The sequence below is a fragment of the Macaca fascicularis genome, chromosome 11, assembly GCF_037993035.2.
Source record: "Macaca fascicularis isolate 582-1 chromosome 11, T2T-MFA8v1.1".
Classification (NCBI taxonomy): Eukaryota; Metazoa; Chordata; class Mammalia; order Primates; family Cercopithecidae; genus Macaca; species Macaca fascicularis.
In genome coordinates, this window is record NC_088385.1 from 69233894 (window position 1) to 69255974 (window position 22081).

Genomic DNA, 22081 nt, shown 5'->3' on the forward strand with positions numbered 1-22081 from the left:
GCAGGTACTGTTTTCATGTACAAGTCTAGAAAATGCAAAGTAGACTGTAGTTGCAAAACACAAAATAAGTAACATTCTCTTAATCCCTCAGGTTTTTTCCTGCTTCTTGATTTATATTGTTATATCTTACTGAATATAGTGTGTTCTCATTATTGAAATGCTACCAAGAACAATTTTGCTTTCCATATCTGTTAATTAAGACTAACTTAGGACAAGAAAAATATCCGTTAAGTTGGATCTATAACTCAGTGAGATATTTCTGTTCCTCTTTCTGCATTTTAAAAATTCAGATGAACAGATAACAAGTCTCAGGTTAGGACTGTGATGTAGGTATGGTTCCAGAAATTTCTTCTAGATCTGTGGCCTGTCTTGTACTAAATTTTTTTTAGTCTAACTAGAAATTTGAAAGTGGATTGTGAATTAGAACCACATCTGAAGAATTACCTCCATTTTAGATCTTGGGAGAAATCCAGATTGTGGGCCTTCTGGAATAATGAAATGGTTCACAAGATGTCCATTTGTGATTTCTGTCATGGTTCCTAGCCCATGTGTCGTGACGTCATTGTAAAAGGTTGTTGATTTGCTTCTGAATTTCCTACAAAGGCTGATGCTAGAATGAATATTGTTACCATGTGAGGGATCTCTGCTACTCAAAATATGTGGGAAACACTCTTTTGTCAAGTTTCTTGACTTAACAGTTACTCCATAGTATTTTTTAAAGAACCTAATAAAAGAATTATGTTCTTAAATACTGCTTTTTGATTTATGGTACAAACTGAAAGTTTTAAAACAGTAGTTTATTTTGAAATATGTATGGCAAGCTTGTCCAACCTGCAGCCCATGAGCTGCATGCGGCCCAGGATAGCTTTGAATGCAGCCAAACACATTTTTGTAAACTTCCTTAAAACATTATGAGATTTTTTTTTTTTTTTTTTTTTTTTTTTTTAGCTCATCAGCTATTGTTAGTGTTACAGTTCTTCCAATATGGCCCAGGGAAGCCCAACAGTTGGACACCCCTGACGTAAGGGAGCTGAATCGCTTTAGAGCTTAAAACTTGTTTTAAATACTTAAATTAGCCTTCATGAGTTTAATTTGTAATGTGTCCAACCAAAGTATGTAGAGTTAGGTACTATTGTTTCCTTTTATGTATTGAGTTTATTATTATTTTTTTTTTTGCAGATGGTGATGCCCAGTCACTTAAGGAACATCTTATTGATGAATTGGATTACATACTGTTGCCAACTGAAGGTTGGAATAAACTTGTCAGCTGGTACACATTGATGGAAGGTCAAGAGCCAATAGCACGAAAGGTACATTTTAATAATGACTGACTATAAATATTATTTTTCTTGATTAGTTCACGTTTTATTATTAATTCAATGAATTGTGAAGTCTTATCACTTATCTTAGAGAAAAAGTCAGCAAAATTACCATACACTGTGTTATAATAATGGCAAGTAACATGTTAAGAGGGTATACTTATGCTAGCCACTATTGTAAGTATACGTATTATTGATTAATCCTCTATATAGAGAGAGAAACTCTATAAGGTAAGTAGTAATATCCCCATTTTACAAATAGGAAATGAGGATAAAAACTTAGGATCTAGTTATTTTAGAAAGTCATATCAGGATACAGACTTTGGCAACTTGACGCCGTTTTCTGTGCGGCACTGTTTTTGATAAAACAATTAGAAAACAATGAAGAAACTAAAAGTTGAAGCAATGTTTTTTGGAACATAAAAATTTTTTAAACTTGAAAATGTAGATTTTTTTCATATCCTTTAATATTTTAAAATTATAATCTAGAAACATTGAGAATAACAAATTTTCTTTGTTTTAGTGAACTAAAAAACAATAAGGGTGTTGCTATAGTAGAATACCATATATTCAAGGTAAATGAGCGAACCTTACACATGTGTTTGATCATTTATTATGGGAGGGGTGGGAGGCTGAGAAGGGACCAAAATCTCTTGGCATAATTTTATATCTGGTTTGGGGCCCCCTGCACTCCCCCCGTCCCCCACTGCATAGAAATAATTTAAAAATTGGATTAGGTAACATAAAGGTAAAAAAACCTCTAGTAGACCAAACTATATTTGAATTTATTTGGAATTGGTGCTACAAAGTTGCCATATTAACAGTTTGTATTTGTGTGTCTATGGTTTTAGGTATATTAGAAGCTAACCTTGGATCTTATTTTCTGAACAGATCTTGAGTGTACCTTTTATTTATTTTTGTTTAGTTTTATTCCTTAGTTTCACTCAGCCATTTCTAAATTAGAATTTCTCTCTTGTAGGAATGCTAGCCTTATAGAGCTGTAAAATGATCAAGTTGCTTTATCTATAGTTGCTGGAGAATTTAGTGTTTTGATCAAAGGATAGCCTATTTAGCTGTAAAACTGTCTAGAATTATTTCATTCCTAGGATAAAGGAAAAATTGTGTCCAAAATATCTTTAAATGTATTAAACTGTATTCCTTTAATCTTAACAATACACTTTTTTTTTTCTTATGAATGTAGCACGTTATACACTAGCAGTCTTCAGTATGGTAAACAGATCAACTGCCAACTTCATTGCCGTTACTCTTTGAAGTATTCCTCACTGAGAGTTCTTGAAACCTCTGTGTAATAACAAAGTAAAATATAATAAAAAATTTCACACAAGTAGAAAGAAAAAACATTTGACAAATCTCTTAGGAGACCACATACTTATTTTTAATAAGATAAATGAAATATATTCAACCTGTAAAATAGTTTGCAAATGTTCATATGCTACATTACATTGCCTGGAGTTGTTATTACAGATGCAATTTCCTACAACATTAAATCTGTAGTAAAATTTAATTAATCACACTTAAATTTGGGAATTTCATTTGCATTTTCACTGTGCCGCACATGACTGATGCGGGTGGAACTCAAAGAAGTAAATAGACCAGCTTATAGTGTCTGAAGCCCAACTTTGAATGTTACCCATCTCTGATTGCATTAAAGAATCTAGGATTGGTGGTTCCCTTAGCTATAATGCAGAAACAAAGTTAAACATCTTCCTGTACCTCAAAGATCTCTAAAATGCGTAATTTATAGTGTCAGCACTCAAAGAATGGACGAAAAGAAAGCAGGGATATAAGCAGAAAATACAATGGAATCAAAATCCAAGAGAAACGGCAGACAATAGAAACAGACCCGTAAGAAACCAAGGTAATTGAGTTATTAGATTTTAGAATACTGGGCTTATTATGCTCAAAAAAAACAAAAAAGAGAAGTAGGGCAAAACTATTAAAGAAGAAGCAAATAGAATTCTAAAACTAATAATATGAAAATTTTGTGGATTTAATGTTTAGGAAAAAAATTATTAGACCAAACAGAACTGAAGAGAAAATTTGTAAACTAAATGATTTGTCAGTAGAAAATATAGAGTCTAAAGCTTAGAGAGACAAAAGAATAGAAAATACAGAAAAAAGCTAAGGCATAAATGGAATGCAGTAAATAAGTTTAACATGCATACATGTAGTTGGAATCTTGGAGAGGAAAGAAAGAATGAGTAGAACTAATACGGAGGTAATAGCTGAGAATTTTCCCAAGCTGAGAAAGGTGTCATGCTTTAGATTAAAGAAATGCTATGAATCTGAAACTGAAATAATACAAACAAAACAGTACCCAGTACCAATGTTCAAAAGCAAAGGCAAAAAGATATTTCTAATAATAGCCAGAGAAAAAGACATATTATCTTCAAAATAAGGATAAGACAAAGTAATGATTTCTCAAGAGAAACCATGGAAGCCAGAAAACAGTAGACTTTAATATGTTAAAAGAAAATAACTGCCCTTTCGCCCGGAACCGCCATCTTCCAGTAATTTGCCAAAATGACGAACACAAAGGGAAAGAGGAGAGGCACCCGATATATGTTCTCTAGGCCTTTTAGAAAACATGGAGTTGTTCCTTTGGCCACGTATATGCGAATCTATAAGAAAGGTGATATCGTAGACATCAAGGGAATGGGTACCGTTCAAAAAGGAATGCCCCACAAGTGTTACCATGGCAAAACTGGGAGAGTCTACAACGTTACCCAGCATGCTGTTGGCATTGTTGTAAACAAACAAGGGCAAGATTCTTGCCAAGAGAATTAATGTACGTATTGAGCACATTAAGCATTCTAAGAGCAGAGATAGCTTCCTGAAACGCGTGAAGGAAAATGATCAGAAAAAGAAAGAAGCCAAAGAGAAAGGTACCTGGGTTCAACTGAAGCGCCAGCCTGCTCCACCCAGAGAAGCACACTTTGTGAGAACCAATGGGAAGGAGCCTGAGCTGCTGGAACCTATTCCCTATGAATTCATGGCATAATAGGTGTTAAAAAAATAAATAAATAAAAGACCTCTGGGCTGAAAAAAAAAAAAAAAAAGAAAATAACTGCCAATATAGAATTCTGTGACTAAGAAAATAATCCTTCAGGGATGATGGTGAAAAAAGCGATTTTCAAATAAAAACTAATATAATTTGTTACCTGCAGACTTGTACTAAAGGCACTACAAAATAATCTTAAGAAAGGAAGGAAAATTATTCCAGTTGTAAGCTTGGAGATGCAGGAAAACTGTGTAGACTGACAAAATGTAAATGTTGTGAATAAATCTTAAGATGGACTGTTGAAAACATTGATAATAATTTTTATGGAGTTGAAAATGCATGTAAAATTAAACTACGCAATAGTGTTAGCATGTAAGTTAAGATAATATTCTCCACTATGTTCCCCAGTGATCCCCAACTCCTCATATCCATATTCTTGGGCACTCCTCTTCCATGTTGTACTGAGGTTGGTCTGTGTGGCCAATAGCATATAGCAGTACTCATGATACATCGCTTTCAAGATTAGGTTATAAAAAAACACCGCGGCTTACATCTTAGGTGCACACGCACTCTAGCTGTCTCTCTTTCTCATTTCTCACTCGGGGGAATTCAACTGCATATGGCGAGGACACTCAGGCAGCCTATGGAGAGGCCCACATGGTGAGGAACTGAGATCTCTGGCCAATAGAGAGGAACGGAGGCCTGCAACAACCATGTGAGTGACCTTGGAAGTGGATCCTTTAGTTCTAGTTCAGCTTTCAGATGATTGAAACCCCAGCCATACCTTGAGAGCAACCTCATGAGAAACTCTACACCGAATCAACCCAGTTAAGCTGCTCCCAGATTCTTGACCCTCAGAAACATTGTGAGATAATGTTTGCTGTGTTAAGCTGGTAAATTTTGGGGTAATTTATTATGCAGCAATTGATAACTGATACTGATCTTGGTACCTGTAAATAGGTGCTGATACAAAAACTTGAAATGTGGTGTGGCTTTGGAGCTGACAGTGAATAGAAGTTGTCAGAACTTTAAGAGTATCAATGAAAGCTTAAAGGGCCTTAAACAAACTGTTAGTAGATTACTAGACTTTGAGATAGCTGCCAGTGAGAATTTAAAGTGAGGAAGGTCTTATTGGAAACGGATAGAAAGTGGTCTTTGTTACACAGTGGCAGAGTAAGTTTAGCAGCATGTTGCCTGCAGTAAACTGAAAGGTTAAAGGTAGTATTTAACGAAATTAGAGGTCTGCCAAAGTGTTAAAAATACTGCCTAGTTTCTTTTTGTGTTGCTTATAGTCAGATGTGAGAGAAGAGAAATACACTAAAGAAAGGATTGTTCAATAAAACAGAGCCAATATTTACTAGTTTTCAAGATTCATAGCCCCTCCAGATGGCAAACGATGCTAATTCTAAGAAGTGTTTCTGAGACTCAGAGTTCTCGGAAAAAAGTATGATCTAATCTTGCAGCCAAGGGTGTGACTGTAAGTTGCCTCAGAAAAATGAAAGGTCATGCCTCACAGTACTATTCAGACAAAAGGCCCTATAAAGCATTTAAGGGTTAACTTAGAGATTGTCCTGTCATTAGTAATATTAATTAATAATATTAAGGATTTCTTCTCAATATGTGGCTTCTAAGAACAGGAGGGCTTCAAAAAGCTTATGGGCAACACCTTAGCTTTATTAGCATAAAGCCAAAGTAGAGAGGACTTATCCTAGAGAATATTTGTGGGTATGGCTTTTGTCTAATGGAAGGAACTCCAGTAAGATCTGGTGGAGACCTACATTGTTTTTGAATTACCTCACAGAACCACTGCCATTTTGGACTGCAGAGACAGTATTAAATGAAAGAGGCCTTTGACCTCCCAGACCCAATAAGTGGGAATCAGGCTGAAAATTTACTTAACTTCAAGCATGTGCTAATGCATGAAAAAAGGATGACTTAGAGGACAGAACCAAATGTTAGAATAATTTTCAGGCAAGGGTAGAACTGAGTTCCAGTCAAGGAATTTCTAGTATTTGTCCAGGTAGATTTCATAATAGATATGGACCATTGATTCCTTTGTACCTCCTATTTCCCCTCTTATAAAACAGGAACATTTAAAAGGCTACGTTCTGTGTGCTTCATTGTTTTATTTTGGGTGTATGGGGGACAGAAAACTTGTCTCTTAGTTCACAGGCCTATAGATCAAGAGACATTGCAGTAGTCCCCCCTTATCTATGGTTTTGCTTTCCGTGATTTCAGTTACCTGCAGGCAACCATGGTCCAAAAATATTAAGTGGGAAATTCTGGAAATAAACAATTTGTGAGTTTTAAATTGTGCACTATTCCAAGTAACATGATGCTGCCCCATTCCATGTCCTCCACATGGACACTATACACTACCTTCCCATTTGTCACTTAGTAGCCATCTTGGCTATCAATTTACTGTCACAGTAGTTTGTCGAAGGGCATTAGTAGCATAATGCAGCGTTACAATGTACGTCATTCACTTCACCGCTTCTCATCACGTAGACATTTTATTATCTCATATCATTACAAGAAAAAGGATGAATACAGTATGATAAGCTACTTTGAGAGACCACATACACATCACCTTTGTTATAGTATATTGTTCTAATTGTTCTATTTTATTATTAGCTATTGTTAGTCTCTTACTGTGCATAATTAATAAATTAAACTTTGTCATAGGTATGTATGTTTGTAAAGGAAGAAACATAGTGAATATAGGGATTAGTGTGCTATTTGTGGTTTCAGGCATCCACTAGGGGTCTCAAAATATATGTCTTCAAAGGCTTATAGAAAATTATAATTTGTCAATTATAGATGACAAATTTCTGAACTCCAAGTTGCTAAAATGATTTGAGACTAGTTGGGGCCTTTGGAAGAGGTAAGTGTATTTTGTGTTTTGGGGGAAGGAACTGTGTGAATCATTAGGGGCCAGGGCATAGACTGTGGTACCCAGCCTCAAAGATGCTCCCCAGTGATTGTGACCTCCAGAATCCATACTCTTATGTAATTCTTTCCCACATTGTACTACAATTGGTCTGTGCAGTCAGTAGCATATGGCAGAAGTGGTGCTATGTCACTTTTGAGATTAGTCCTTAATGGATACCGATACTTCTATTGGGAGTGCACATACGTGTGCTGTACCCCTCATCCCCTCCCCTTGGATCACTCACTCTGGGCAAAGCCATAACTTTACCCTTAACTTACTGTATAGAGAGACTCACATAATGAGGAACAGAGGCTGCCAACAGCTACATGTGTAAGCTTGTAATTAAGATTTGAACAACATGATTAACCACCATAACCTAATTGACATATTCATTGTACTTAGTCGTTGCAGAATACACATTACTATTAAGTGGAAATTTTAAGCAAAGTTGACCATATTCTGGGTTATCAAAATTCCAGTAAACTTCAAATGATAGAAATTGTTCACTGTATTTTCTGGCTTTAGTGGGATTAAGCTAGAATCAGTAACAAAAAGATAACTTGATTATCCCCCAACTACCTAGCAATGGAAAAATATACCTTTAAGTAATCCTTGAGACAAAGAGAAGAATGAAAATTAGACATACTGTAAACTGAATGATAACGGCTGAAGTCATTCTCAGAAGGAATTTGATAACTTCAGTGCAAATATTGGAAAAGAAAATGAAAATCTATTGTCTCAACAAGTTAAGAAAAGGAAATTGAAGTTAAGAAGAAACATTATAAAGTAGACGTTAACAAAATAGAAACAAACCCACACTAAATGAGCAAAATTCAGTCATTGCAGAGAACAGTGAAATTAGACCAGTAAAATAAAGATGAGTCCTGGCAAGACTGTTTAAGAATAAAAAGAGGGTAGGCACAGATAACCTATATTATGAATGAAAAAGGAAACATCATGCCAGAGTCTAAAGACTTTTTAAAAAAATATTATGTTTTGAACAGTTTTATGTAATTTGAAAATTTAGATGAAGTAATTTCTAGACAAACAAAACTTTAATACAGTAATAAATAGGAAACTCGAATTCACCTATTTGATTAAAGAAATTGAGTCATTGAAAACCTTCCCACAAAGAAAGCTTCAGGCCAAGAAAGCTTTACCAGTGTATTCTACCAAATATTTAGGGAAACCATAAACCAGTACCATACAGATTCTTTCTGAGAATAGAAGCAGTACTCCCCAACTTATTTTATAAGGCTAGCATAAACATGACATAAAACCTGAAGGACGAGAAAGAAAAATTACAGGCTGGTCTCACTCATGAACATAGATGCTTAAGTCCTAACAAGTGTTAGCAAGACAAATCCAGCATTATGTAAAAAGGACAAAAATGACCAAGGTAGATATTTTTCGAAGAATACAATTTTAACTTTGAAAAGCACTCATAATTTTAGCAGAATAAAGAAGAAAAATAATACATGTAGAAAGAACATTTGATGCTCAACATCCGTGTATGATCTTTTAAAAAACTCTCAGAAAACTAGGAATAGGAACCACCAGTAAATATTATACTTATTGGTAAAATATTAAAAGTTCTTCCCAAATCAAGAATAACTGTGTTAGAAATCTTAGCCAGTATGGTAATACAGTAAAAAGAACTAAAAGAGTGAACCTTGAAAAAGAAAACATAAGACTGTCAGTGTTTTTAGAAGGCATGATTCTATAGGTTTAAAATTCCAAAAATATGTACTGGTAAACAATTAGAATTAATAGGTAAATTTAACAGGTTGCCTGATATGAGGGCAGTATAGGGAAACCAGTTTTTTATTGGCAACAAATAAAGTTTAGTTTTATTTGTACAAATTTATGGTGTAGATGAGAAAATTTGTTACATATATATAGTAAGTAGTGATCAAGTCAGGGTATTTAGGATGTCCTTCACCCGAGTTCAATACATTTTTGTTAAGTATAGTCACCCTGCTCTGCTTTCAAACATTGAATTTATTCCATCTTACTGTATGTTTGTACTTTTAACCCAGTTCCCTTCATCCTTCCCTGCTCCCTTCCTTATCCTTCCCAGTGTCTGTTACCTATCTTTCCACTCTTTACTTCATGTGGTCAAATTTTTTAGCTTCCACATACAAATAAGAGCATATAATATTTGTCATTTTGTCCCTGGCTTATTTCATTTAATATAATGACCTCCAGCTTCATCCATGTTGCTGCAAAAGACATGATTTCATTCTTTGTAATGGCTGAATAGTACTCCATTGTTTATATATATGTATATACATGTGTACACACACACACACACACACACACACACACACACCCGTATTTATCTGTTCATTCATTGATGAGCACCTAGGTTGGTTCCATATCTTGCTATTGTAGATAGTGCTACAATAAACATGTGAGTGCAGGTATCCCTTTCATATATTAACTTCTTTTCCTTTGGTTAGATATGCAGTACTAGGATTGCTGGATTGAATGGTAATTCAATTTTTAGATTTTTGAGAAATCTCCACGCTGTTTTCTGTAGTGGCTGTACTAGTTTACATTCCCGTTAACAGTGTATAAGTGTTCCCTTTTCTCCACATCTTCACCAGCATCTGTTTTCTTTTGTCTTTTTAATAATAGCCATTATGGCTTGGGTAAGGTGATACCTCATTGTGGTTTTGATTTGCATTTCTCTGATGATTAGTGATGTTGAACCTGTTTTTATACACCGTTGGCCATTTGTTTGTCTTTTGAGAAATGTCTGTTCATGTCGTTTGCCCACTTTTAAATGGGATTGGTTTTTACCTGTTGAGTTGTTGAGTCCTTGTGTATTCTGGATATTAGTCCTCTGTTGGATGAATAGCTTATAAATATTTTCTCCCCTTCAACAGGTTGTCTCTCAATAAAGTTGAATTTTAAAATAACATTTACAGGTCAAAATACTTAGGAATAAACCTAGTAAGAACTGTGTTTTTCTGTATTGAAAATTGTGAAACATTACTGGGTAAAATTAAAGAAGACTTATTGAGTTAATGGATCTAGGCTGAAGGTCTAGAGACTGAAGATGTAGGAGGAATAGGTCACTAACGTTTTTCTGTAAAGGGCCAGATAGTAAATATTTTTAGCTTTATGCACCCTTTAGTCTCTTTTGAAATGACTAAACTTTGCTGATTGAGACATAAAAGCAGCCCTAGATAATTAATAATTGAGTATGAAAGTAGCCGTAGACATGAATGAATGGGTGTGGCTGTGTTCCAGTAAAGCAATATTTACAAAAATAGGTGATGGGTACATTTAGCCATCTAAACCTAAGTTTAGCCAAACTTAGTTCATAAGTTTGCCCATCACTGGATCTAGGCATTGGCTTTAATGTCCACCAGCATCACAAAAAAAGGAGCAACTAGATATTTGCATCCTGTTTAGAGTGAGTATATGTCACTATCTATGAAGTGATCTCAACTAAAAATTACAAGAGTAGGAAAGATGGAGAACTTCTAGGTTAAAAGACACTTAAGAAACAAATTAGTCTATTGCAGTATATGGACTGTATTTGGATCCTGATTCAAACAATATATTAAAAATGAGATAGAAGGAAAAATTTGACTTTTGACTGGATATTTGATATTAATTGATGAGTTTTAATTTTTTAGGTGTGATGATGGTAATGTGGTTATGTTTGAGTCTTTGTTTCTGAAGAAAGTACTCTGAAATATTTGTGGATGGAATATCACATATATAGGATTTGTTTCTTATACATTAAGAACTATGATTTCATAGTTATGTTGTGTTTATCTACTTCTCTGTCTTCACTGTTATCTGTTCTCAGTCAGACTCCAGGATCTAGGTCTAGTTTATCTGCACCGAATGTAGGTACTCAGCAAATACTTTTAAAATGAATGAAGCTAGCTCCTACAAAAGAGTAAGTCAGTCTGTTAGAGGCCTGGTGTTATGAAATTGTTTATATAGTACTAGATTTTTTTAGAAATTACTTTTATTTCTCTTCCCATTTCAGGGAGGAAGGCACTTGGAATGAAAGTAAAGTTTCTATGAAACTTTTCATACACAGACAGATATAAAGAGTAGACTATATTGGGTTTAATTAGTATGTTTAATGGCCTTGTAAAAAATGCCCTCAATATTCATAGCAAAAAAATGAACAAATAGAAATTATTTATTTTAATCCTCTATAAACTTATATTTAGCTTAAATACTTAGTGAAGAGACTTTGCCTTCATTATGGTTATAAATTAATGAAAATATGTTTGCCTGTCCATAAGTCTTAAATTTTGGACAAGGAGCCAGATTTCATCATGTACTCACTTTTTATTTATGGTAATATAACAGTGTTATAATTCATTGAGAGTAAACATTATAACTATCATCTATAATATTGAAACATAACTATCATTTCTGAATATCCCCCTTCCAATATTATTTCAAATATATTTTTTAATAGTTATAATAATTAGGTAAATAAAACTTTACTTTTTTTTATAAGCTTGTTTCTTCCTATTAGTCTTCATGACCATCATTTTCAATGCATACATTTTTAATTAAGGTAGGAAGGAGATTTTATGTAAACAAACATGAAGGACTTTATAAAAGCAAATAATCTACATGTGACAATTATAACATTGATTCGTAAATGTGCTTATTATTTTTCTTTTTATGGTGCTGTTATTTTCAGGCTTTAATAGTACATATACTTTTCAAATAGTTTGACAACAAACTCATATTTTTAAAAATGACACCTTGTTAATACACTACTTTTGGAATTAGTAAAATAAATATCTTATAAATATAGTAGCAATATTCCGAGTAGTGATGATGAAGGTTTTAGCAATGTAAAACGTAGGAGAGAAGAAAAAAATGGTAAGAAAAATTGTGAATCCCGGTAGTGTGGATTTTGAAATATTCTTGATATTTTGTTTTCACAATGACTCTTACAGTGACCTGGTGACTACCAGGTTCTTTCCAGGAAAATATCTATAGTATTATGGAAATCTATTTTTATTTTTAGAAAACTATGCCTATTTAGAAAGTATATACGTCAATATAAATCATAATGGGGGATTTATTTTATGGTTGTTATTTAACCGTACTTATCTCTAATCCTGCTTTGTGTTGGTCATTCCATTTTTCTTTTTCTTCCATAAAAATGAGGCCTGCAGTTTACCTTAGTTTTAGTAACTACCAGTGATTAGTAGCTACTTTAATGTAGTTTATTTTAGGATTTTACTCAGATATTGAGCCTCAGTACAGAAATTACTGACTGATAAGAATATTTGATTCCTTGTTTCTCTACTTAAATATAACTACAAGTAATCTTTTTTTTTTTTTTGGTTTTTTTTTTTTTTTTAATACTTTAAGTTCTAGGGTACATAATCTTATACAATTAAATGTTATTACATTTGTAACCATGAAGTAAATCAGCTTAAGAGGTTTAAAACAAATCTCAGTAGTTTAACATATTGGTTTTACAAAACAAGTTACATTTATTAGCAGAAGGAGAGGTGCAGACTGCTGCCTGTTTAAAAAAATTGTAACAAGCATGATTAAAAAAATATGTACGGCAGAGTATCATAAAAATGTGTGTTGGATTAGATAGTAAATACTAGATGAACTGCATTTGAATTTTTTCCATGCAGTGAAAGACAAGTTTGTAAACTCCTTTTCTGAATTGATGTAAGCTTGTGAGTATATCCAACAGTCATTTGGAGCCTCCCTTTTGCCATATTTGTCTAATGGATCACATATCAGGCCTATTACTATTTTCAGAAACAGTATTCATGACTGAAATCCTACAGTTAACCTTTAGAAGATCAAAAGGAATTATACTTATTTAAAAGGTGACCTTAATATATATGTATTTCCTTTTTATGCTTTATGGCTTGCATGCTTAACAGCTTTCTTTTAATTGTTACATAGAATTACTAAGTATGTAGTTAAAGGTCAAATAAAGTCATTGTAGGGTGAAACTAACATATCAGTTACCTAGCCATAGCTGAATATTTTAGCAACAGTAATTTGGAGTTATCATTTTAATAGATATATTTTAACATAACAGTGATAGTATAGCCATTGAGTTGAAATTGTATAAACAACTTTTTAAAGGTTTTCTGCTTGGGATCACTACTAGAAGCTCTGAGAATTATGTTTGTATCTTCACTCAGAACTGTATTTATTTGAATGTATAAACAACATATGTATATATTTGCACATAGTCATTTTGGGTAAGCTTTCTCATTATAAATGCTGAATATTAATTATTTATGGTGTACCAGTGTATCTTCATAGGTCAGTAGAATGCCTTTCCAAACTGACACTTAATATTTTAAAATCATGATTCTTTCTTTCTTTTAAATATCAAAATTTCCAAAAAGCTTTCTTGCTTTTGAAATTTCAAGTATCCAATATCTTTTTTTATATATATTGACAGGCTTTGATAGTGACTGGTTTTTCACTGGAGATCTGCAGTTTTCTAAAGTCTCTTTAAATATATTGTTATTATAGTGAGATATATTGATATAGGTGACACTGATTTGTTTTGTTTCATTATTTTAGGTGGTTGAACAGGGTATGTTTGTAAAGCACTGCAAAGTAGAAGTATATCTCACAGAATTGAAGCTATGTGAAAATGGAAACATGAACAATGTTGTAACTCGAAGATTTAGCAAAGCTGACACAATAGGTAATGCAAGATCCTGTCTCGTTTTTAAATCATTGCTATTAGATATTTAGTTAGAATTATCTTTGTTATATGCTGCTTGCATGATAACCATTTTAAGGATTTAAATATAGACATTCAATTTCCAGCTTTGATACAGTGTCTTAGAGTTAAATTATTGTTTCTTGTATGCTTTTGCATTTATTAAATGAATTTTAACATTTGTGCCATTTTGCTTTTTTAAAAAAATCAAATAATTGTTGTTTTTATTTAGCAACTGGTGTGTCATTTGTAACATAGACCTTTAAATAAAAACTTAATTAAATCTTGGTATGGTAGCATGGAAAATTAAAATGGGTTATTTCCTTTTTTCTCCTAGTTTATTATTTTATTCTATAAATACAGGTAAGTAGCTGAGGCAGCAGGCTTAGCGTTATTTTGACACATTGATTTTTCAAATTAATGAGTGGCATAAGCAGTTGTAAGTCTCAAATATAAGTGGACTTAATTCTCTCTGTATATTAAAATTTATATAAATTGTTTTCTTTCTATTTAAAAGACAGTTTTAATTTTAGGTAAAGAATATACTGAATAAAATTTTTTTTAAATAAATGATTATGAATTTAATAAAAATTACATACTTTTTGTTTCATAAAACAACTCAAAAAATTTTACAGTATTTAATTTCAAATGAAGTTGTAAAACAAGATTAATGGTGATAACATTGATCTTAGAAAATACAAATGAACAGTGAAGAAGGACACATAACTTTTAGAACCCAGCATGGAAGAGGATTAGCAAATTTATGAATTACAGCACGGCATAAGATTTCCTTGTTGGAACCAGTCATTAAAGTAAATGAAAGTATTTCTGAATTTCATTAAGTGCATTTGGCTTTCTTTCACCACTTATCCACCTCACAGCAGGAAAATCCTTTTAACCCATATTTTTTATGAAATAGCATTATTCAAGTACTCAGTGCTTGGTTAATCCTAATGTTTGCATCAAATAAAATACAGCATTATGTTATGACTCTTTATTCTCCCCTCTTCATTTAGCTAGAACATTTATAAATCCGAGATTAAGTTTCAATAAGCTCATAGTTGGCCGGACGCGGTGGCTCACACCTGTAATCCCAGCACTTTGGGAGGCTTAGGCGGGTGGATCACCTGAAGTAAGGAGTTCGAGACCAGCCTGGCCAACATGGTGAAACCCCATCTCTACTAAAAGTACAAAAATTAGCCAGGTGTAGTGGGCGTGCGCCTGTAACCCCAGCTGCTTGGGAGGCTGAGGCAAAAAAATTGCTTGAACCCGGGAGGTGGAGGCTGCAGTAGACCGAGACCATGCCACTGTACTCTAGCCTGGTGACAGTGTGAGACCTCATCTCAAAAAAAAAAAAAAAGCTCATAGACTCATCTTTCTAAAATGAATGCTTAAAAGATAAGGAATTTCATATATAAATGTTATTATAATTATTATTACAGATAAATTGCTTGACTTTTGAATTTCCAGATTTATGGAATATATTTAGGAAAATAAGATATTTCTACATATTAAAAACAAAGTTTTCAACATATGAAAATTATTTTAATCATATAGGTATGTACATGAGAAGAGTCTATAAATTTAACAAGGGTAATCTGTTAAAATTAATTCAGAGTCGTCTCTGAAATTTGTAGCCAATTGGAATATAAATGAGAGGCTACCTCTTAAAATGTTTTCTAGTTATTTTTAAAGTTTGGTATTTACTTCTCTCCCTACCTCATTTTGATAGGAAAATTATAAATATGAGACCATCAGAAATCTTATTTTAGAACATTATTATACTAAGTATTTTGAAATTCAGGAAAATCAGCAACTGATTTAATTTCTCAATTCTAAACAAGCATTATGGGTTCTCATGATAAGAACTGTGTAAGAATTTGTCACAAAGATGTATACTTTATAAAGGTTCACTGCTTCAAAAAGTTTACAATCTAGCATAGATTTTAGTCAACATAGATTAATATACTAATACTTTAAAATGCTAGATAAATTGGATATATACTTTAACATTCTGTATGAACCCAATTTTTGCATAGCTATAATTTCTTACTGTATTAAATCATTGTTTTTCCAACTGGATTGTTGATATTTTGGTGGTTCATTAAACAGTTTTGGGAGTAAAGAAAATTGAATGGGAGATATTAGAATACAAAATATCAACATACATGTGTATGTCCTGGGTCACAGTTTCTTACTATAGCTCTTAGTTTAAACAGTTTGAAAGTCTGTATTAGAATGAGTCTTCTTTTTAAGCAAAAAGGTTTGCAAAAATTGTAATTTGTCAAGTCAGGAATTTTAGACACTTCATAATTATGGTTATCATACAGGTTAACAGTTATTGAATATTTACTATGTTTTAAGCACTTTACAGGAATTTTCTTGTTTAAAGTTAAGCAAGCAAGTATCTTCCTCTTATAGATAATGAAACTGAGATTTAGAATCTACCTCAATTCACCCTGGTACCAAGTGGTAGAGCTAGTACTTTAACTTCATAAGCAGAGCTCTTAAACTCTCATCTCTCAATTGCTGCCTTACACAATCTGTGTATGCTAAAGGAATATTCGTTTTGGAGATATTAATTGGGCTGATTTTGTTTTTCTAAAGGAAATGGGTTTTGAAACACAGCATTTACTTAAGAAACTTAAGATACATATATATTTTTCCCCTATGGTCTTTTAAGAAATCTTGATTGAAAATGATTAAAATAGCTATGTATGTGAAATACAGCTATATAAATTTTATAAACAGAATTAGGAAGTATAAGTGTCTGTTTTCTCTTGTTACCAAATTAATAAAATATTTTGTTTTCAGCTAGTACTACTTACATTGATATATAGTAAAAATGATAGCAGGCCATAGGCCATATGTAAATGATTTACCTATCAGGGCCAAAATCTTCTACCCTCAAATATTTTCTGCCAAAATTGATATATTTGAACATTGAGCATGTTCAAGTAAGAGAGATAAAATAATAGTTTTATTTTCCTTTAAGATTAACTACTAAAAACATAAAACTTCTTGAAAAATATTTAATTTCTATGACCTATATTAATTTTTTTTAATTTCTAATTTTTGTGAGTAACCTGTATTATTTTTCTACCTCTGTTTACTTTTCATTAACTGGCTAGTATAATTGAATTAATACGTGGAAAAATAAGCACACGCTGTCAGTCCTTTGACCATTCTCAACTTCAGTGATCTTAACCTATACCCAAGTTCAGCCACCAATTATTATAGTTAAACCCTAGACTGTTGTTATCTGTAACTGCACTTGCCAAATCTCAATTTTAGCATCCTGTGTTCTGGTCACCACTTTCCTGCTCCCATTTTCTCTTCAGCCCACTACTTTAGACATCGAAACCTACCACTCCATTGGTACTACTTCTGTCATAGTCTCTCATGATCTTGCCATTGACAAATCCAGTGGTAATATATAGAAATCTTCCATTTTCCTGACCTGTCAGCAAAGTACAACACAGATAAACTACTTTTCCATCTAGAAGCACTTTCTCTTCACATGGCTTCCTGGGTACAGTTTCTCACTGGCTGCATCTTGTTGGAGTCCTTTGCAAAACCCTCTTCATATTCTTTATCTCAAAATATCAGTGTCTCCATATTCTCCCAGCCCTCCTTTCCTTGGTGATTTCTTTTGTTCTCCTGGCTTTAAATATTTTCCACTTGTTGATATCTTTTAAGTTGATAGGTCCTGCCCTAAAGTCTCCCATAATTCCAGTTTGAACTATCACATATCTTCATTTGTATATCTGACAGGCTTCTCAAGAAGACTATCAGGTATAAAACTAAGCTCCCTTTCCCAAAAAACCTGAGGCTCTGTCATTCTTCCTTATCTCCCTAATTCCCACTTTTGCTCTTCCAATTGCTTAGGCCAAAAATCATTTCTGATTCCTTTATTTCTCACCCTTCATGTAATCTAGCAGCATATCTTCTTAGCAATTCCTTCAGAATTTATTCTCAATTGGACCACTTAACACTGCTTCCATTGCTACCACTTTGGTTAGGATTGCTGCAGTAGCCTAGTTACATACCTCTGACCTTGAGTTAGTCCATTCTCGCACTGCTATGAAGAACTACTGGAGGCTGAGTAATTTATGAAGAAAAGAGGTTTAATTGACTTACAGTTCCATAGGCTGTACAGGAAGCGTGGCTAGGAGGCCTCAGGAAACTTAACACTCATGGTAGAAGGCAAATGGGGAAGCAACCACATCTTACTATGGCAGAGCAAAAGAGAGAGCAAAGGGGGAAGTGCCACACACTTTCAAACCACCAGATCACGTGAGATCACCAGATCACAAACTCACTCACTGTCACGGGAACAACAAGGGGGAAATCTGACCCCATGATCCAGTCATCTCCCACCAGGTGCCTCGTCAAACACTGGGGTTACAATTCGGCATGAGATTTGGGTGGGGACACAGAGCCAAACCTTATCAGACCTTCTGCATTGTTCTTCACTAGCAGCAAAAGTGAACACTTAAAATGTCAGTCATATTGCACTTCTCTTCCCAACTCCTCAATAGCTTCCTTTTTTGCTCAGATTAAAATATAAATACTTTGATAGCTCACAGAAGTGTATATAATCCTGCAGAAGTACCTTTATAGTCTTATTTCTACATCACATATTCTACTTCAGCCACATTGATGTACCAGGCTATTCTAAAACATGCCAAGCACATTTGCACCTCAAGGCTTTTGCGTTACTACTCCTACGCCTGTAATGTTCCCCCATATGTAAATTAGATCGCAAAACTCGAGGAAGTTTCCACATTTGTTTATAATATATTATGTACACAGATGCCTGTAATAATAGAAAAAACATCCAGAAGAAATATCAGAATGTCAACAGTGGTTATATCTAGGTAGACATTTTATTTATATTTGTCAGTATTTTTAGTATTTTTGCCAAGAGCAAAAATTATTTCTGCCCTCAGGAAAAATTTATTCATTTTTATAGAAAGATTAAAACAGCTCTCTTCCTTGGCTTCTTCTTTTATCCTCCTTCCTAGGTAGTGTTTTGTTTCTTGATCTTGGTGCAGTTTACATGGGTATGTCCACTTTGGAAATTTATCACAAAATACTGATGATTAGTGCATGTTTCTGTATATACGTTCACTTTAATAAAAAAGAGCAAAAAGAAAAAAAGACAACCCTGCCAAAATAGAAAGCAGTACTGATAAGGCTTGGCTATGTGTTCCCACCCAAATCTCATGTCAAATTGTAATCCCCCATATGTTGGAGGAGGTGCTTCCTGGGAGGTGTTTAAATCATAGAGGCAGATTTCCCCCTTGCTGTTCTTGTGATAGTGAATGAGTTATCATGAGATAGGGTTGTTTAAAAGTGTGTAGCACTTCCCCCTTTGCACTCTCTCCTGCTCTGCCATGATAAGATGTGCTTGCTTTCCCTTCGTCTTCCAACATGATTTTAAGTTTCCTGAGGCCTCCTAGCCATGCTTCCTGTACAACCCATGGAATTGTAAGTCAATTAAACTTCTTTTCTTCATAAATTACCCAGTCTTAGGTAGTTCTTTATAGCAATGTGAGAACAGACTAATACAGGTACTAAGAATATATTTATTTTATGTAATTATTTAAATATTCTGGGTGATTTGCTTTAAGTTTTGAGATAATGCTGTTGATATTTTGAATTAGTGCCTTTTTTTCTACTGATTTAATGCCCTTATCAAAACCTCACTGACTATAAGACTATTACAAAACATTAGCTGCTAAGTAGATAGTATTATTGGACAAAATTATGTAAGATAGATGTAGGTTTTCATATTTCTTCAGAGAACATATATTATTAAGTTTAATGTTTTATAATTTTTTTCAAAACGAATAAACTATTCTACAATTTTAAAGTATTCTGTATTCATATATCATAAAATATTTTGATTATTATTTTCTTGAGTTGGTTAGGCAAGTTATTAACCAGAACTGGATGAAATTTCAGTAAATTGATTTAGAAATCAGAAAAAGACATGGCTTTACCTTGAAAATACTAAATTTTGGTGAATACAGACATCCCTTCAAACAAGGCACTTTCTTTTTTATTGTGTCCATATATTCTCGTTAGCTGCTCAGTTTAATATAAACTATTTTTAAATTGCTTATGTGATACTTAAAAAATTTTCCACCTGTAACATCTCTTAATCATACTTTAATTCCTACATCTCCTGAGAAAATATTTTAATTATAATATGTTAAAAGTTAAAGTTTATCCTGTGTATCATAAATTATATTTTAATGTTAGGTGATTGAACTCTTAACTTTTGAAATTTTAAATTCCCCAAGTAATTTGTTGGCGTACAAATACCATTTTTTCCATAAAAAGCACACTCGGTCTCAAAAACCCTTTTGTTGGTTTGTGTTTTATAGATTTATTACATATTTAGTCTTGATTTTCTATTAGTATTTTAAATTTAGAATTTTTATGCTGGTAACATTTAGCTATATGTGGTACATTTTGAAATACATACTATATTTATATATCTTTCCTCCTTAAATCTAGATACAATTGAAAAGGAAATAAGAAAAATCTTCAGTATTCCAGATGAAAAGGAGACCAGATTGTGGAACAAATACATGAGTAATACATTTGAACCACTGAATAAACCAGACAGCACCATTCAGGATGCTGGTTTATACCAAGGACAGGTATTGTTTATTTTAAGCGTACTATACATGAAGGCTTTTGGATTCACAAACTTTAATCAATATCCTGGCAATATATATGGGCTCTGCTGTTTCTGGTTTCCTCTTTCTAAACTCATCTCTTGTCTCTCCCTGCTGGTTACTGACTCTGACTTCTGATTCCCTTCTTGAACTTGGGAATAGTCTACTTGTTAAAAAGAAATCATTTTTAATGAGAAAAAAATCCCAGCTAATATTATAAGGTGGGGCACCAAACTTTCTGTGAAAGACCAAATAGTAAACATATAGGGAGCATCTCTTATTTACACATTTCTTTGTTACAAATTACAGTTCTCTGCAGGCCACAAAGTAGCATCTAAAATGTTGCCATTGTAGTACACAAAAGCAAGCATAAATGATACATCAATATATGAGTATGGCTGTGTTCTAATAAAACTGTTCATATAAATGTGCAGCAGGCTAAGTGAACTCTAGTTTGCCAGCCCTTGTTGAAAGGTGTCAGCTCCCAATTTGACTTTTTTGTTGTTTATTTGAGACAGAGTCTCGCTCTGTCTCCCAGGCTGGAGTGCAGTGATGCAATCTTGGCTCACTGCAGCCTCTGCCTCCCAAGTTCAAGTGATTCTCCTGCCTCAGCCTCTTGAGTACCTGAGACTACAGGCGTGCGCCACCACACCCAGCTAATTTTTGTATTTTCAGTAGAGACGAGGTTTCATCATGTTGGCCAGGAAGGGGCAGAATGGTCTCGATCTCTCGACCTCGTGATCCGCCCGCCTCAGCCTCCCAAAGTGCTGGGATTACAGGTGTGCGTCACTGTGCCTGGCCGGTATTTTTCTAATGGTGTAATCCAAATAAAGTATTGAGAAATGAAGAGGTTTAGTTACAGTCAGCAAGTCCTACTGATTCTACCTTCTATCTCTTGAAGTAATCTCTGTGTTCCATTCTCAACCCTTCCTCTATCTCCAGGCTCTTGTATGTCTGCTCAATCTTTCTTCCTTTGTTTTTCTGTTATTAGCAGGTAACAGTAGGACAGTCTTGTTTTTGCCAGAATATTCATTCTAAAATGTAAAGTTCACTGTCTTCCTTTCATAAACTTTTCCTGGTTCCTTAATAATTAGGTCCAGGCACTTTAAGCCAGCATGCAAGTTATGGTTTAACCTCCTACCTACTCTTCCGTCATCTTTAGATTATCTTTGTTTTGTGGTTTATACTCAGGCAGTACCAAACTGAGCTGCGTATAGTTCCCTGAACACACTATGCTATTCCATACTCTTGTGCTTTCCAATGTGTTATTCCAGCTGCCTGATGATGTACATGTCTTTGGAGTCCCTGTATTCATCCAGCAAAAAGTCCTTTTAACCATCCATATAATCAAATTAACCATCCCATACCATCATGTAGGCTAGCCGTATCAGAATGTTCATCCTTCAG

General features: G+C 33.7%; 1 protein-coding gene and 1 pseudogene across 22 annotated transcripts in view; both read left to right on the plus strand.

The window, feature by feature from the left end:
• USP15 (ubiquitin specific peptidase 15) overlaps positions 1 to 22081 on the plus strand; it is a 148599-nt gene that overhangs the window by 41110 nt on the left and 85408 nt on the right. For 14 of the 22 annotated variants that reach the window (XR_012420423.1, XR_012420424.1, XR_012420427.1 and 11 more), the window contains exons 3-5: positions 1180 to 1310; positions 13838 to 13964; positions 20511 to 20656. Coding sequence is in view for 14 of the 22 variants with exons in the window: in XM_065524510.2 (XP_065380582.1) it covers positions 1180 to 1310; positions 13838 to 13964; positions 20511 to 20656 (404 nt within the window). In the remaining 8 variants the exon portion in view is untranslated. Of the gene's footprint in view, positions 1 to 1179; positions 1311 to 2520; positions 5057 to 13837; positions 13965 to 20510; positions 20657 to 22081 lie in introns of those variants that run through there. The other 8 variants (XM_074007317.1, XM_074007318.1, XM_074007320.1 and 5 more) reach the window with 4 other exon arrangements.
• Positions 3822 to 13964, plus strand: LOC107126719 (large ribosomal subunit protein eL21-like; annotated as a pseudogene).